Raw genomic sequence first — 18,815 nt, forward strand, 5'->3', positions numbered from 1 at the left:
TTTGTGTGTGTGTGTGTGTGTGTGTGTGTGTGTGTGTGTGAGAGAGAGAGAGAGAGAGAGAGAAACCCAGGTTTCTCCAAGAGCAGAGAGAGCCCCTAGACACATCCCAGCAGAGAGGGGGAGGGGGAGAGGGACCCAGGTTTCTCCAAGAGCGGAGAGAGCCCCTAGACACATCCCAGCATTAGACACGAAAGCATGAAAATACAAGAGGGGAGATGCGGGCGACACATGTGCTTGGATACCACATGTGCTTGGCCACATGGGTGCAAGCAGCACATGGGCTTAGGCAGCATATGCCTGCGCTTCCTTTGTTCAAGATGGCCTTTATAGCATTTCTCCAAGCTGCCCCCATGTGGGGCTTCTTCTTAGACAAAAGTCCATTGCTAAGGAGGTTATTACGGAGGTTGGGAGTGGTGATGATCTTCTAAATCACTATGATCTTCTGAATCACTAAAGTTAGGATACTTTAGAGGAATTTTCTTCATGGGGAGGGTCCAATCTCCTCAGGGTCAGTTGCTGCTCAATGTCTTATCAGGCCTTAGTTCCTGCTTTTCCTGTTTTCTGCAAGATCAGCTTTTGTCATTGCCTTGGGAGGGGGCCTTCCCTATCCTGCTTGCATCAATGTGAGGCTCACCTCAGCAAGACTTAGGGCTGAGGCAGCTTGGAAACTTGTAAGAAGTGACCTTTACTTGGACATAACTCTGGTTATCGTGTGAACTTTACTTGGACATAACTCTGGTTATCGTGTGAAAAAGATTTTAGGGGCAAGGGTGAAAGCAAAGAAACCGTTTATTTGTCCTGGATCTTGATTGTTAGAAATCTTTTGATCTTGTGTATTTCACACATTTCCAGCTTTATGAATTGCATCTCACTCAGGCTCCTATGCTCTCATTTGCAATGAGGGCATAGGTCAAGTAGACTCTGCCTCCCTGAGTTAGGAACTCCATAGCCATAGGAGACAGCACTCGGAACTTAAGCATGTGTTTGCTTGCTGCGGTTTTGCCGGTTATGTGGTTCTTTCAGGCAGGATTTATTTTCACTAGCTGTATTGAATTCCTGATGCAAAGAAGTTCTGCTGGATTGGTCAGATGGTGTTAGTGTTTCTTGTTTTAGGATGCTTATTGTGCGTACTTCTGGTAATACCTGGATAATAGTGGTAATACCTGCAGAGTTGTGAGAGATAAAAGTGGGGAATGTCCAGTATTATTGCGAAGTAATAGAACATTAAATAAGAGAAAATTTGCATTGAAAATATAGGAATTGGCTCTCTCCATTCTTGGAGGAGTGCGCATTCGCTCTTGAGTGCATTACAATCTTTCATTCTCTCCACTCACTCCCACTACCTTGCTCTTCTCCCTTTCAATACCTCCAAATAAAATCTGTTCTTCAAAAAAAGAAAATTTGGGAATTGACCAAGATCATAATGACAAATGCTTTAATATTTTTATAAAGTCTATATGTTCTCCATCAAATTTCCTATGTAGGATTTGCATTTTGATTTGGGAGGAATATTCAGTCTTGAATTCCAATTTGTATCTGATGTCACTTTGCCTGATACATGTTGCTGTTTCAAACTTTATATTATGGAGTAGAAGGGTATGTATATTTGTAGATTTGTTTGTACCTAGGACAGTCTAGTAAGTAACAAGGATCATACCATACTAGATTAGGAGTTGGAGTAGACAAGTAGTCATCTTGGAACCATGAAATCTAGAAGTTCTGTAAAAAAAGCAGAAATTAGACACAGAGGTGACTAGGCTAGAGGCCAGACTCTGTTCTAGGGTCGACAGGTGAGGACGAGAATGACTCATATACGAGTCTGTGCCTGGGTTTGGGCCTGCTTAGCGATGCTCTGGGGAACAGTTTCACTGGGCTTGGCTGCTTGCAGGACAGGTGCTGTAGCCCCTCTACTCTAGAGATAGATTCTGTTCCTACTTTTTGAGCTTTTGTCTGATGACTGAGCGACTGAGCTAAAGGAACAAATTGCAGTTGAGAAGCTGCAGATTTTTTTTTTTCTTTTTTGGGTCACACCCAGTGATGCACAGGAGTTACTCCTGGTTCATGCACTCAGAAATCTTCCCCTGGCAGTGTTCGGGGTACCATATGGGATGCTGGGAATCGAACCTGTGTCTGCCGCGTGCAAGGCAAACACTTTACCCGCTTTGCTATTGCTCCAGCCCCAAAGCTGCAGATTCTTAATGTATGAACAGGCAATTCTGTGGTGACTGAGGTAGTAAGTGGTGCCTGGGTCGAAGATTGACACAAACTCTGGTGGTGTTGGTTGTGTCCATGCTAGTCACTAGCTGTGGAAATCAAGTTGTGTGTGTGTATGTGTGTGTGTGTGTGTGTGTGTGTGTGTGAAATATATCTTTGGCCTATAAACAGGACATTCCGCCTCTCTCCCCCCCAGTATTTTCATTAAGGAGTAGTGAGCCAGGTAAGTTTGGAAGTCCTCTGGCAAGTTCTAGGCGGATTTCTTTTCTTCTAGTGTGCAGTTGTAGTAAGCTGTTTATATTACAAAAGAAATATAGTGTATCTGATCTGTCTGGGTGTGCCTTTGGGTCTGCCGTGCAGTGTTCGGGACTGATGCCTCTCATGGTTTCGTGCTCCCTGGGACTGGGAGGGTGTTTGTTCGGGCCCCATGGGGTGCAGTGCTGTCGCTGCAACGTTGCACCTTGCACATTCTTCCACTCCCTTCTTCTGGACCCCAACATGATTGCATTTAAAGAGTAGCTATATGTGATTTTGGATTTTAACGGTATTTTAAATATGTGAAATGTAAAGTTTAAAAAAGATTCTTTAGCCAGATTTTCATGTGCATTTTAAAAAGCAATCTAGCTTTCTAAAATAGAAATGGGAAGAAACAACCTTAATATAATATTATGAATATATTATATGATAAAGAATGAAAGATATTCTTATGAAAGTCAAGAATAAAATAAAAATGCGCTCACTTGCCATTAGCTTAGCAGTCCTATCTTATTGTTGCATGTTAAGATAGTTACAGATAAATATAAGATTTAATTGCGAATCAGAATCAATAGAACAGAATCAATAGAGTTCCAGTAAGAAGAAAAATATTATTAGAGTTGTGCATGAAGAAACCAGGGAGTTCACAAGTCCCTTTCAGAGGCGTATGAATCGCAGATTAGAATTTCTGTAATAGAGGAAAAAAGATGTGTTATAACCTGTCAACACTAATGAAACTAAGAGCTTCAGTGACTTCCTGCAGATCTGATACCTGTTTTGTAACACTCTGCCTATTCAACTCTCCCATTATAGTATGAAATACATAAATGAATGAGCATAGAGCTGACTGGGTTGAAGAAAAAGGCCAATTCCAGTCTACATTTAGTCTGCCTCTGCCTTATATTAGTGGAGAACTTCTTAAAATCAGTAACTTATCTGTGCTATCATGTAAAATAGTTCTTGCTTAAATGGTAGCCCTGGTACACAGTTCACTTTATTAATACTTTGTTGCCTAAACTGAATCAAGCAAATAGAAAACAAAGGTGCAGCTATGAGTAGCAGTGCAGGAATTCCTATGCTTATACTGGAGAGTGCATGCAGCCCACTTTGGGGCGGAGCCCGTACGGACTTAGCTGCAGTCACTTGGAGCAGCTTGGGGTTCGGGGGAGCCTTCGTTCTACATTGCTGATGGTCGTTCAGAAGATGCCCTGTGCCTGCCTAGTTCCTGAAACACAGACTGAATTCCATGATTCTGTGTATCAGGAAAATGCAGAATACTGTAGACAGAAAAAGTTTAATTGGATAAGGACTTTAGAAACAAAAATTCTGCTCTTTGCAATAGCTTAATGAATGCATTCATGGAAGTCTGTGGAGATATTTCTTGGGCCTGAGCCCAGCTCACGTGTGCAAGGAGCCCCTTTCTATTCTTGCCACCTCATGGTTCCTGGAGCACTGAGCCAGGAGCAGCTTGAGTTTGGGCCCAAAACTACATACACACACAAAATGAATGAATTTATGGCAGGTATTAGAGTTTCAGATTTTCTTTTTTTTCCCCATTTTTTATAATTTTATTTATTGAATCACCGTGAGAGCAGTTACAAAGCTTTTGGGTCTAAGTCTCAGTCATACAATGAAACACCCGTACCTTCACCAGTGCCCATTCTCCACCACCAAAAATCCCAGTATACCCCCATCCTACACCCTCCCCCTGCCTGTGGGGCAGATGATTTCCACATTACTCTCTCTCTACTTTGATCACATTCACTATTTCGACACCAGACCCACCATTATTTGAGATTTTACCCCAACACTCAGATCTGCTGAAAAGGCAACAACAGACAATTTGTGTTCTACTGCTGATTATGAATAACATATGATGTCGTGTGGCTGCAGTAGGGCCATGTGGTTTTGAAATTCCAAAATTTTAACACTTAAACCTGGAGGGATTTCTGCCAAAAGCCACTGGGTTTAGAGATCTGCTCCTGAGTCTCTGGGATCATGGCCGTTGAGCCGCTTGATGAGGAGCCAGAGAGGCCGTTCGTGGGCGATGACTTGGGGTCTCGTTGGGGTGGGGAGAACAGGCCTGGCTCCACCCCCATCCCGTGAGGCCCACAAGTTTCGTCACTGTGGGCCCAAGCCTGACTGTCCAATGGCCTCTGGAGGATGACAGCCACCAAGTCGCCAAGAGGGAGCAGGCGAGGGACAGCACCCATTCCCCCCTGGGGTGGCCTGGCGACAGTAACCTACTGTGGGGTCCAGACACATTTCTGCCAAAAGTTGCTGGGTTTCGAGATTTGTTTCTGAGTCTCTGGGATCAAGGCCGTTGAGCAGCTTGATGAGGAGCCAGAGAGGCCGTTCGTGGGCGATGACTTGGGGGTCTTGTTGGGGTGGGGAGGACAGGCCCGGCTCTCCCCCCCCCATCCCGTGAGGCCCAACAAGTTTCGTCACTGTGGGCTCAAGCCTGACTGTCCAATGGCCTCTGGATGATGACAGCCACCAAGTCGCCAAGAGGGAGCAGGCGGAGGGACAACACCCTTTCCTCCCTGGGGTGGCCCGGCGACAGTAACATACTGTGGAGTCCGGATACATTTCTGCCAAAAGCCACTGGGTTTTGAGATTTGTTTCTGAGTCTCTGGAATCATGGCCAGCTTGATCAGGAGCCAGAGAGGCCATTCGTGGGCGATGACTTGTGGTCTCGTTGGGGTGGGGAGGACAAGCCTGGCTCCACCTCCATCCCATGAGGCCCTGTGTGTCTCATCACTGGGGGCCCAAATGTGACTATCCAGTGGCCTCAGATGGATGGCGGCCACTGGGCCGCCAGGGGGAACAGGCCAAGGCACGAAACCTATTCCCACCTGGGTTGGCCCAGCACCGGTAGCCTACTGCAGAGACCAGACGCATTTCTACCTAAAGCCACTGGGTTCTGAGATTCGTTTCTGAGTCTCTGGGATCATGTCCATTAAGCAGTTCAATCAGGAACAAAAGAGGCTTGCCTCCAATTATATAGCTGAGCCGGAGGTGGTTTGTGGGTGTGTTTCCCACATACCTAACTTTTGGCCGTTTACTTTCTTGGTAAACTGCTCCAAGTTTTTGGGGTCTGGCCAAAGGCACAGCAGCAATTTTGGGGTATCTGGAAGTCTGAAGGCGCCATGAGGCTGCTGATGCACTCGCCTCACAGGTACAGATTGATCTGCTGGCAGCACCATACCCCCAGAGTTTCAGATTTTCTTATTTAATACATTTTTAAAAATTCTGATTTACAATACTGTTATTAGTGGTTTTCCATGCACAGAATTAGAGTCCCAGATGTTTATCTTTTTTATAACTTAAGTTGGAACATCATTACTGCTAAGAAGTTTCTTAAACTTTCTCTGAATAATTTTGGTGTTTGGAGGACTGAGGTAACAGACGTCAACTGCTATGTGTGTGAAGTTTGCAGTCAGTCCTGCCTTTGAGCTCTTCCTGCCACTTGTCTGATAGTTTCACTGATATGTGTGGTTTACCTCATTGTTTTTGGTACCTGTGATCACTGGTTGCCATTTAATCATCTGTTTTCCCCTATTGGTGACATCCTAGTTACAGAAATATAATGAATTATTTCAAAATGTATAGTAGTTTGTTGATGATGAGTAGAATGTTGATCTTGTTTATTTTGCTGAAAGAGGACAGGTGAAATTTTAAAAAATTGAGATACAGTTGATATAGTTTCATATATATAAGTAATGATTTGTTGCTTATCTATTGTGAAAATATCACCACATTGTCAGGTTAATATCCATCACCATGCATAGCTGCAGATTTTTTTTTTTTGTGTTTGATGAAAACTTTTCAGGATCTACTCCAGTAGCAGATTTTAAAGATGGAAGACAATATTACTGAAGACAGTGGTGCTGCCACTGGGCAGCGTACCACATCCCAAGGGTTTATTTTAGAACGGAAGCTTGTACCTTTGGAACCCCTTTGGGATCCATCTTCATCCATCTCGCCCACGTCTAGTCTCTTCCTCTGCACCAGTTGTTTGTCTTTAGTTTTAAATTTTTTTTTTTTTTTTTGCTTTTTGGGTCACACCCAGCAGTGCTCAGGGGTTTCTCCTGGCTCTGCACTTAGGAATTACTCCTGGCCATGCTCAGGGGGGCCCTCTGGGGTGCCCGGGATCGAACCTGGGTTGGCCATGTGCTATCGCTCTGGCCCTATAGTATGTGTTTTTTTGTCTTTATGAGCATGTCTGTGTTCGTGCATGCATGTGTGTATATATATATGTGTGTGTGTGTGTGTTTCACATTTCACATGCCAGTGAAATCAGATGGTATTTATCATTTACTTATTTTGCTTAGCATTATGCCTTTAAAATTCATGTTGTTTTGATAGATGAGTAATATTACATTTCATATACATATCCATATAATAAGACCATTAAAAAATTAAGTCATTTATGGTATGCATATATGTTGACTTAATATTTTATTTTCTTTGGATAAGTACCCAAAAGTGGAATTGCTGAATTATATGGTACTTCTGTTTTTAATGTTTGATGTACATCCATGTTGTTTTCATAATGGTTGTATCAGAATACTTCTTTTTTATGGTTTGCTTTGGTTTTGGGGCCACACCAAGCAGTGCTCAGGACTTATTCCTGGCTCTGCAACCAAGCATTTCTCCTAGTAGTCTCAGGAGACCATATGGGGTGCCATGGATCGAACCAAACCAGGGTCTGTGGCGTGCAAGACAAGTACCTGCCCACTGTGCTGTCACTCCAGCCCCAAACACCTATGCTTTTCAATAATGTATGACCCCTTTTCGTGGTTATTTGCTTTTAAATTTGGGCACTGTGATTTCCCATACTTATAGCGTTACTATTTCAGTATTACAGTGTTGCTACACCACACACACACTGTCAGACTCTCAGCATCTTTCCACCAAGGTCTCTAGGTACTACCTTCCTTTCCCGCAACTCTGTAGAGAGGTTCTCAGGGTCTGTTACTAGTGTTTTGTTATTCCCTTACTGTGTTTCTTATTATGCTCCACAGTGAGAGGAATGATTTTACTCACTGCACAGCCTGAAACCCTCCAGTCTATGCAGTTACAGCTAACTGCTACCCAGTGTCATTTTTCCTTTGAGCTGAGTGGTATTCCTGGTGCACATACACTGCCATTTCTTTACTCATTTGTTGTTGGGCACTTGGGTTTTTGACTGTTGTAAATAGTGCTCGGTTGAGTGCAAATTACTTTTTTTGGTTAGTGTTTTTGTGCTTTTGGATTAGATGCCAAGAAATATAATTGTTGGGTCACATGGAAACTCAATTCTTAGATTTTTGAGAAGTCTCCATACTTTTTGTCAGAGGTTGAAGCAGGTGATGCCTCTATGCAAAACAGTATGGAGACTTCTCAGAACAGGGGACGAGGGTCCTTTCCGCCCACATTCCCGCCAGCACTGGGTGTTTCTAGTCTTTTATTTTTTCCCCCCTTTTTTAGTCACACCTCTTGATTCTCAGGGGCTGCTCCTGACTCTGTACTCAGGAACTACTCTTGACAGTGCTTGGGAAACCATATGGGATCCCATGGATTGAACCTGGGTTGGTCGTGTGCAAGACAAATGCCTGACCCAGTGTGCTATTGCTCCGGCCCTGTTTCCAGTCTTTAATGTATGCCATCCTTCCTGGGGTGAGGTGACATTGGATCATCCTTTCTGACTTGCATTTTCCTGTTGATTAGTGATGAAAAACACTTTTTCAAATACTTAAATTGGCCACTTACTGACCATCTGTCTTCTTTGAGGAATTGTCTGTCTACGCAGTTTCCCTGATTTTGATGTAACTGATTCAAGAAATTAACTTGCTATAACTTCCATACAATAAAATTCAGCCTTTATTTTTTTGTTCTTATTTTTGGGCCACACTTTCCTGTGCTCAGGGTTGTTCACAGCAGTGCACACAGGACTGTATGTGGTGGTGGGGATTGTCCGGGGTCAGTCACATAAAAGGCAAGTATTGTAACCCATGTACTCTCTGATCCCTGAACAGTCAATTTTAGGTGCAAACTATTATTGTTAGATTTTATAGAACGTTTATGTTAGCTCACAAAGTTCTTGGTGTTCTTTGAAGTTAATTCAGAATATCTCTTTTAGTTTCTTCTTTGACCCGTGGACTATTTATTCATTTAATTTTATTGTTATTTAGAATTTTTGTGTCCTGTTGTAGTTATGTTCCAGGGGTTGCACACTACTGTTGCTTAGAGTTGTACCTGTGGAGCCAGGGCTCGCACCCTGTGGGGGCAAGGTTTCCCTCTATTTTGTTTTTGGGTCACGTTTCTCAGGGGCCGTGAGGTTCTGGGAGCAGAGTCCTGGCTTCCCACACATAAAACATGGAGCCCCCGCCCTCTGAGTCACCTCCAGCCCAGTTTCTGCCTTTCATTGTGTTTCTATCACTTATGATTGAGTTTAATACACCATCTTAACAGTTTCCTGTTGTTCATATCAGTCTCCACCCTCACCCCCCATTTTCCTGCAGTCTTCGGAATTATTTTAAAAGATGGTCCCTTTTTATTTCTGCCACTGGCTTATGTGTTATGCCCGTTACGGTGTTGTAGAGGACTTTTCAGTGTTGTACAGTAGATCTATGACTTAATACTGTATGTCTTTCAAGTAAAATAAATTCAGAATATTCTTTCTTATTTCCTATCTCTTTCCTTTACAGTTACCAACAAGGTGACTCACTGTCTCTTGAAGTCAAGTGCTTGCTTGGGATGGCACACACTGCGCCCTCAGGACTCGGTCTTGCCCTGGTCAGATTCTTTGGTTGTGGTGCAGGTACACGCTTGGTTGCAGTGCTTTGGAATCACGTTTGATACGTATGTGATCAAGCTTGTGGTCTCCACCACTGAACCACATTTCCAGTCCTCAGAAGTTAAAAATATTCTGTTATGAACACAGTGTTGTACTGAATGAAACTACCGAGAATTCCTTTAATTCCTTTATACTATCATGAGTCACAGGACTTGGACAGGACTTACTCCTGGCTCTATGCTCGGGGAACACTGCTGGCAGGGTGCTGGGGACCTTAAGTGGTGCTGGGAATTGGACTGGGGCAGCTACGTGCCGGCCAACTGCCTTACCTGCCTCATACTGTCTTACCTAGTTTTCAAGATTTTTTTTTTTGTTTGTTTGTTTTCATCTCAGTTGGGTCCTTTTTATATTTTAATGTTTCGTTTCACTATTTTGTCTTAGTATGTGATTTGCATCCTTATGTGACTCTTCTTTGTCCTGTTATTTTGCATGATATATGGGTACTTTCTGTTTTCTTTGAATAGTGCTTTCTCTCTCTCTGGCTCTCTCCTCATTGATGCTAGAGCCACACCTGGCAGTGCTCAGGGAGGACTCCTGGCTCTGTGCTTAGGAGTCTTTCCTGCCCGGGATCAGGGGATTCTGTGGCTTTGAACTTGGGTGGGCTGCTCGCAAGGCAAGAGCCTTACACACTGTACTGTTTCTCTTGCACCCCCCCTTTTTCTTCTCAATTCATAGTTTGAGGTGCTAATTACCTGTGACCTGCTAGTTTTTCTGCAGTCATGGGATTTTGGTCATATACAACCTATTTAGAAATTTTAGAACTGTTCTCTTTAGAGTAAAAATAAAGTGGATTGTATGACATGGTGGGTCAGGGCCAGTGCCCGGGAGTTTGGTGCGCTATACCATCCCACTTCCTTATCAGAGTATTTTGTTTATTTACTTGCCTTTCTGTTTCAGAGGCTAGTCCTGGTGTTGTGAGGATTCCTTGATGTGTGACCTTTCTGGTCTCAGTAGTGTCACCATGTCCACAGCTACAGCGTAGCTCCATCTTTCCTTCACTAGGGTTCAGTTCTTGGGTTTTTAAAAAACTCGTTGGAGTGGGAGTGGGCTGATATTAAATAATGTAATATTAAAAAAGTTTTGTTGGGTCCTATTCTTGTGGGGACCCCAACATGCTGTAGCAGAGGGCCTGGGGAATGACTCAGGACCTATTGAGCCACATCCTGGCCCCTGGAGTAGGCTGTGTTCCTGGTTATTTTTTTGTTTGTTTGTTTGTTTTTGTGACTCCTTCTGTTTCATTAGAAATTAATGGACAGAAATTGGAAGAGTTTCGATGTATTGTCTTAACCGGTCAATTTTTTTTCTTCTCTTTTAAGCATACTGAGATCATATAAAGATGGATCTTCAGGCATAGTTAACACAGAAACAAAAGTCTTCTGTAGAAGATGGTAATTAAGCGGTCTTGGTAACTGTGTCCCTAGGTAGCATTTTTCACTTCCCCAATTAAAAGCCATGAGTCATGTTATATCTCACTTTGAAGATGCAGAAAACTCAGGTTCTTTTCTAGTAAGCACTATGTGGCTTTCTCAAAGTCCTTTCTGCGTGGGACAGAGCAGAGATGGCTTTGTCTCCTAGTTCCCAGTAGTGTTCTCTCCATGCAAGTGATGGAGCCTGTATCCCATGTGCCTTCCCAGAGCAGCATTAGTTACTGTTGGAATGTGCAGAGGTGACACAGTCTTTCCTCCGAACTCTGAATGGAGAAGTTGGCTTCTCAGGCTGGGAGGGCGGGAGCACGTACTCTGCAGGCTGAGCCTGAGATCGGATCCCCAGGGACTCTGGGTCTATGGAACACCCCCCAGAGTGCCAGAATGGCTGTGTGTAATCCAGGACCACACCAAAACCACGCCAAAGACTTGGGGCTTGGGGATGTGGCTCCAGAGCCCTGGGTGGTGTCCTGGCCACTCTCCTTCCTGTCCACCTCCTCCTCCCTGTAATTCAGTGCCTCAGTAGAAATCAAACATTTGATGTTAAAATGAAAGAAACTGGCCCCAATTTTTCATACTAGCTTCCTTGTTCCTGATTTCTTGTTCTCTTAACGAAGAAAAATTCTAAATCCAGATTTAAACTTAAATTTATTAAGCAGTATGAAAAATGGATTGTTATAGTACTTTATCTCATTATTTAGTTTTTTAAATTGCTGTACTAGGCTATTACTTCTTATACTCATTTCATTGTACATTCTTTTTTAGTTGTGTTTTTGACTTAATTATTGTCACCTTTTTTTTTTTCTTTTTTGGGTCACACCCGGCAATGCTCAGAGGTTAGTCCTGGCTCTGCACTCAGGAATCACTCTTGGTGGTGTTCGGGGGACCATATGGGATGCTGGGAATCGAACCCGGATCTGCTGTGTGCAAGGCAAACGCCCTACCCGCTGTGCTATCACTCAAGCCTCTTGCCACCGTTTTTGAGAGCATTGCGTTAAGAAATATGGTGAAGTGACTGCACACCTTTTAAAAATATTATTGTTTTGTGCTGCTTGAGGTCAAACGCAAGGTCTTAGATGCAAGGCAGGTACTCTTTTGTTCAAAATTCCTGGACCCTGAAAAACAGTCCAAATTGAAAGTCCTTGCGTAAGCAGCCTTCATGATGAGCAGTTTGCATGCATTTTAAGATGAGTATTATTGCTTATATTTTACATATTAAAACAAGACCATGAAACCCAAGCACAAAAATTTGTAAGTCTATAACTGTACCTCATGGTGTTTCACTAATAAAAATAAAAAAAAAGTCCAAAATTTTACAGAAACTAATTTATTTTCAGTTTTCTGGTTATGACCAGAAGTGCAGAATTCATATTCAGTTTGGTCTTTATTCCTGGTTTTGTAGTATAAATTCACGTAGGTTGATATCAAAGGCAAGTGTGGTAGAAGGAAGTGGTGGAGAGTGAGGAGATAACAATATATTGATGATGAATAATTTTGAGCTTTTGATGTATGGTCGACTGCTAAATTTCATATATGACTTTAAATCATTTAATAATTTACTCCACATAACAGCCTTAAGAGAGATTTATTCTATTTCTCTTCATTAATGGATGAGAGAAATAGATGTTTTAGATGTTTTCCATTTGATTAGGGAAACAAGATAATAATTTGGATTAATGGGATTCAAACCAAGATAATTTTTTATTTTAGTAAAAAAGATTTCTCTTGGGTTGGAGCAATAATGCAGTTGGTAGGGTGTTTGTTGTGCATGCAGCCAACCTAGGTTCAATCCCTGTACCCCATATGGTCTCCCTGAGTGATCCCTGAGTGCAGAGCTGGGAGTCAGCCCTGAGAATAGCCAGCTGTAGCCCCCAAAGTAGAACAAATCCAAAAGTTTACTATAGGGGTGGAGAGGTAGGACAGTGGGTAAGTTGCCTGTCTGGTATTCTGCCAATGTAGGTTTGATCATAGGGTTCCCTGAGCACTGTCAGGAGTGATCCTTGAACATAGAGTGAAGAGTTATCCCTGAGCACTGCCAGGTCTGGCTCGAAAAAAAAAGCAAAAATGTTACTACAAAATTTATAATGAGGGCACATTTCTAAATGTGCCTCTCTGTTGTATGTTTATTTACTTTATTGTATAATTTTTCTTGGAAACTTAAACCCAGATGACTTGACAGAAGGGCTTTTGCCCTTAATCATATTGTCACCAGTCACTGACTGCATAAACAGAAAGCATAATGCTGAAACATTTAGACTTCAATCAATTAGACAAGCCATTGGTTTTTAAGTTTTTTAATTAAAAATTTAAATTAAAAACATTTTTGGGTCACACCTGGCGGTGCTCAGGGTCTGCTCTTGGCTCAGTGCTTAGGGATCACTCCTGGCAGGCTCAGGGGACCACACGAGGTGCCAGGGATCGAGTGCCCTACCTGCCGTACTGTTGTTCCCAACCCCTTTGTTTCGTTTTTAAATTTGGTGGCTTATTTTATCAGACAGTACAGTTTTCTCTCAGAGACATGTTACTTGGTTTCTAAGAAAGCACTGGGGGTTGGGGGGCAGAGACTCCGCAGCTGGCAGTGCTCAGGAATGACCATGGCGCAGTGCTCAGGGCTCTCTCCTGGTGGTGTCGGGGGACCATGTGAACGCCTGGGTTGGACTGGGGGTGACCGTACCAGAGGAGCCTTGTGGTACCGTCTCTCCGGGACCAGCAGACACTGGCTTTGACTTCTACTCATGAAGACAATGGAGAAATCAGGGCTCGGCTTATCTGCTTTCCTTGAAAGCAAGTGAGGGCAGACCCAGAAGCAGCTTGTTTAAGTCGCCGTCCACCCGCAGTGGGGATGAGGGAGCGGCAGCAGTGAAGGGGGTCTGAGCACCGGCTTTCAGCTGGTGGACACAGGGCTGAGGCAGTGGTGTTACGGGAGACCAGCCAGCCGAGTTGCTTCTGGGGTGTGGGAGAGAGAAGCCTGCAGACAGAGACTTCCCGGTAGCTGCAGAGGGCTCCCTGGAGTGTGCAGCTCAGCGGAGCTAGGGGTCAGCCGGAAGGTGGTCTGACCAGGGAGAAACAGGTCAGTGTTCAGCTGAGCAGGAACTCGGGCTTGTTTTGACTGGCCAGGCTGGGAAAACTGCCGGGTGACTCTCGCCTCAAGTGGGGTATGCACACAATCTCTGCCCTGACCGCTGCTCCAGGCTCGCCTAACACCATGAAGGCAGGTCTGTAGAGTAGTAGACTCCCGAGCCCTTTCACTCTGTCCCATCACAGAGCCTGAGAGAAAGTGTAGAAACACACAGATTGTCACAATATATTGTCTGCATATGGTCCCCGGTCCCGAGCACCGGGCACTGCTGAGCGTGGGTCACTCCTCCAAAAGAAAACAAAAAGAAATGGACTTTGTAGTTAAGCTTTGCTTAAAGAAAGTGTGCTTCAGTGGTGAAAAATTCCAGTTTTTCATAAATCTCCCAAGCTCTCTTTTTCTCTCCTATTTCCCTCTCTCTCTTCCTCGTCCCTCTCCCTCCTTCTTCCTCTCCTTTCGTCCTTCCATCCCTCCGTCCCTCCTCCCTCTGTACCTGGCACGTGTGTCCCGGATGCTCTAACACCTGGCTGACTGTTTGGAGCTGCTCAGGCACAGGGGTGCAGGGGTGGCCCCCAGGGCCGCCCACACAGTGCTCTGGGCACAGGCCACACCTGTTACGCCAGTCAGTGCGTGGGCTCCCAGCTCTGCCCACTGTGCCTGGTGGAGGGGGCTGAGCATGAGTTCTGACCCTGGAGCTTTCTCTCTGACCAACTCCTATTTATTACATTAAGTTTCAAAACAGACTGTGTACAAATGTGTGTATTAGGTATAATACACATAATACACGCATATAATACGTGTATAATACAATGCGCGTATTAGGTTTAGTGAGAAAGTTGTTCCTTATGTAGTTGTAGGTATTTGAAGAATCATGGAATCATAATAGAACTGGGATGTGCCTTCAAAATTATATTAAATTTGAACTGTTTCTGTTTTATAGGTCAGTATGGAAATCCATTAAATAAATACATTAGACACTATGAAGGATTATCTTATGATGTGGATTCATTACACCAAAAACACCAGCGTGCCAAAAGAGCAGTTTCACACGAGGACCAGTTCTTACGTCTAGATTTCCATGCGCATGGAAGGTGAGTAAATTTATTGCTGTGTCTGAAGTTCCCCAACGTTCCCTTTAACTTAAAAGAAATTTATATCCTTAATTTTCCTTCCTAAATGGAAAGGTCCCTATTTTGAAATTCAGCCTTTGCTGGCATTATATATCAAAATGTGTTTTCTTTTTGGAAATAGATTTCCTTTTCATATTAAGGGATAGGGCTGGAGCGGTAGCACAGTGGGTAGGGTCGTTTGCCTTGCATGCGGCCGACTGGGCCGACCCGAGTTCGATTCCTCTGCCTTTGATTTCTCTGTCCTGCCCCTCTTGGAGAGCCTGGCAAGCGACCTGTGAGAGTATCTCGCCTGCATGGCAAAGCCTGGCAAACTACCTGTGATGTATTCGATATGCCAAACACAGTAACAACAAGTCTCACAATATTACTGGGTCTGCTCGTGCAAATCGATGAATGAACAATGGGAGGACAGTGACAGTGATTAAGGGATAGTTAGATTTAGATGGTTTAAATCAGATTTTCTATTGTGTTATTAGGGACTGCATTTTTAAAAAAAATTTTTTTGCCTTTTGGGTCACACCTGGCAATGCTCAGGGGTTACTCCTAGCTCTACACATTACTCCTGGCAGTACTCGAGGGACCATATGGGATGCTGCAGATAAAACCTGGGTCAGCCACATGCAAGGCAGATACCCTACCTACAGTACTATGGCTCCGACCCAGAGGCTGCATCTGTGATGAAGAGTCTGTGTTCATAGATTCCTGCTCCCTCTTACATGTTTTTATGGTCAGCTTATTTGTCTTGGTTGTCAGCAGTGAAGTTTGCTGATTGTATGTCCTGGATAAGTCATTTTTCCTATGTTATTAACAGTGTCCTCTTCTCTGAAATGACAACTTGGAGATAGATCACCTCCTGTTCTGCTCAGTGGTCAGTATTTATTTAGTCATGCCTTGCAGTGCTCCGAGCTCTTTCCTGGCTGTGTGCTCAGGTCACTGCTGTGGGGCTCAGAGGGATGTCCATGGTGTCAGAGAGCGCATTGGGGTCAGCTGCGCCTGGCAGACGCCTCCCTGTCATGCTCTCGCTCTGCCCATGTCACCATTGCTCAGGAGTAAGGAAAGGGAGCTGAGGGAGAGAGGGAAACAGCGCTTTTTGTTTGATCTTTGTCATGTTCAAGGTACTTAAAAATGCCTTATATGCATTTTATTTATATATTTATATATTTATTTATTTTTTTGCTTTTTGGGTCACACCCGGCGATGCACAGGGGTTACTCCTGGCTCTGTACTCAGGAACTACTCCTGGCGGTGCTCAGGGGACCATATGGGATGCTGGGAATCGAACCTGGGTTGGCCGCGTGCAAGGCAAATGCCCTACCTGCTGTGCTATTGCTCCAGCGCCCCTTACATGCATTTTCTTCCTTAAAAGAGGGGACAAGATTTATTTCAGGGTCTCTTCTAGATAAACACTCTGGTCATAGCAGTTTGAATTTTTTTTTTTTTTTTTTTTACTTTTTGGATCCACCTGTAAAGTACCTGGCGATGCACAGGGGTCACTTCTGATTCTACACTCAGGAGTTACTCCTGGTGGTGCTCAGGGGACCATATGGGATTCTGGGAATCGAACCTGGGTCGGCCACGTGCAAGGCAAATGCCCTACCCGCTATGCTATTTCTCCAGCCCCAGCAGTTTGAATTTTTATAAACTAGATATTTTTGATTTTCCTGCATTTTTAATAGAACCACAAATAAGGAATAATTCACTTTCCTAACTTTTTAGTGGATATCTTAAAGTAAATAAAATATCTTTTGGCTTTTGGGGTCATACGTGGTGCTGCTCAGAGGTTACTACTGGGTTACTCCTGGTTCTGCACTCACAAATTATTCCTGGCGTTGCTTGGGGCTGCTGGGGATTGAACCTGGGTTGGTCGCGTGCAAGGCAAATGCCAAACCTGCTGCTAAACCTGCTCTGGCTCTAAATTTAATTTTTTTATTTTGAATCTAGATTGACTGCCAAAAGGAAAAGTTGAGATCCTTAGAGCTGCCATTGGTTTTAATACCCACATTCCCATTACATCATTAGATTTTTATTACATCTGTCACATAATTCATATTGAGCATGTGGCAAGAGAAAGTGTGTGTGTGTGTGTGTGTGTGTGTGTGTTTGTGTTTGTATGGAAGAGAGTCCATGAGAATGTGCATGCTTCTGGTGCATGCTTTTAGCTATTATTTAGTTGTCCAAAAGATACTTAGGCGGTGAGTTAGAAACTTTCTTTGTTTAGGCTGTGGGGGATAGGAACACATCATAACTGAGGTTACAAGATGATTATAAGTCATTGTATAAGATGATGCTATTTTTTACAGATGAAATGATACTGATACTCACAGGAGGTAATAGTTGACAGTAACCAGAATTTTCTTCTGGTTGAGTGTCTCACAAAGTAGCTCGGGCCTGGAAATCTCATGCTTGTTTATAAAACTGCTTAACTAAATAAAAAGTACAGTTTTAGAATAGATCTAAATTCAGTCATTCTGTTTTGTTGTGTCAAGGTTTTTGTTTGCTTTTGTTTTGCTGTTTGGGCCACACCTGGCAACGCTCAGGGCTTACGCCTGGCTCTGCTCTGGGATCAGAGCTCAGGGGACCATATGCAGTGTTGGGTATGGAACCCTGGGCAGCCATGTGCAAAGCGAGTACCCTACTTGCTGTCCTAGCTCTGTAGCCCTCTCATGTTAGCTTTAATACTTATGTACTCATATCATCGTAGAACTTGTGCCCCAAACATGGTCATCTGATATACTTTGTATAAAACTATTTGATGAATTGATAATTCTATTTCTCTCTTTCCTTGAAATACAGGCCTATGTGCGACCTGTATATAGTATAGTAATAGATTTCCTGTTAAAAGTAGGAAAGGTTAGAGCGCTTGCCTTGCACATGGCCCACGCTGGTTTGATCCCGGCATCCCTTAAGGTTCCCCGAGCCCAAGCGATTCCTGAGTGCTACGCTAGGAGTAAGCCATGAGCATCATTGAGTGTGGCCCCCCAAACCAAACAACAGTAACAACAATGAACACCCCCCCCACACCAAAAAAAAAATCCAAACCCAAATCTCTCCCCTCCCCCCCACACACCCCAAAGCAAACCCTCCTAACTGGGATTTTCATTTATGTTTCAGTTTGGCTATTTGGAGCGATAGCACAGCAGTAGGGCATTTGCTTTGCATGCAGCCTGCTTGGGCGAGCCAGGTTTGATTCCTCTGCCCCTCTCAGAGAGCCCAGCAAGCTACCGAGAGTATCTCGCCTGCACAGCAAAGCCTGGCAAGCTACCCGTGACTTACTCAATATGCCAAATACAGTAACAACAAGTCTCAAAATGGAGACATTACTGGGTGGCTCAAGGAAATTGATGAACAACGGGAGAACAGTGGGACAATGCTATGGTGCTACAGTTAATTATCATTAATTATACAGATTAAAAAGAAGTGATTCTGAAAAGTCATAATAGATCAAGCTGTGCGATTGACTTGAAGATCAAGCTTACCATGAACATTGTTTGGGTGTGACTGTGGGCCCGTCAGTCACTGCAAGGGCAGCATAAGGTGGTGTTACTTGGACCCTGCAGTACTGGGGATGCCCTGACCCCCCAAGTGGTACTCTGGGCCTCCAGAATCACCTTCTGCAGATCTCAGGCTACTGTGGTGCTGGGTACAGAGCGGGATCAGGTGTGCATTCACTTTCACCAAGCACTGCCTTCTGTCCCTGTTTTTATTTCATAAATCAGCTCGTGAACAAACATCCAGTCTGGCTTCCACATTTCCTAATAAAAAAGGGAACCTTGCATTTTATGTTAAATGAAGTATTGTAACACTGTAGCATTGTAGTCCAGTTCATCATTGATTTGCTCCAGCGAGCACCAGTAACGTCTACATTGCGAGACTTG

At 43.8% G+C, this 18,815-nt stretch overlaps 1 protein-coding gene across 1 annotated transcript in view; it reads left to right on the plus strand.

Moving 5' to 3' along the window:
- Positions 1 to 18,815, plus strand: part of ADAM10 (ADAM metallopeptidase domain 10) — a 119,047-nt gene that overhangs the window by 17,387 nt on the left and 82,845 nt on the right. Inside the window, exon 2 of the mRNA XM_056130842.1 lies at positions 14,751 to 14,901. Within this exon, the coding sequence (XP_055986817.1) occupies positions 14,751 to 14,901 (151 nt within the window). The remainder of the gene's footprint in view (positions 1 to 14,750; positions 14,902 to 18,815) is intronic.

Source organism: Sorex fumeus, unplaced genomic scaffold, assembly GCF_029834395.1.
Source record: "Sorex fumeus unplaced genomic scaffold, SorFum_2.1 ptg000081l, whole genome shotgun sequence".
Lineage (NCBI taxonomy): Eukaryota > Metazoa > Chordata > Mammalia > Eulipotyphla > Soricidae > Sorex > Sorex fumeus.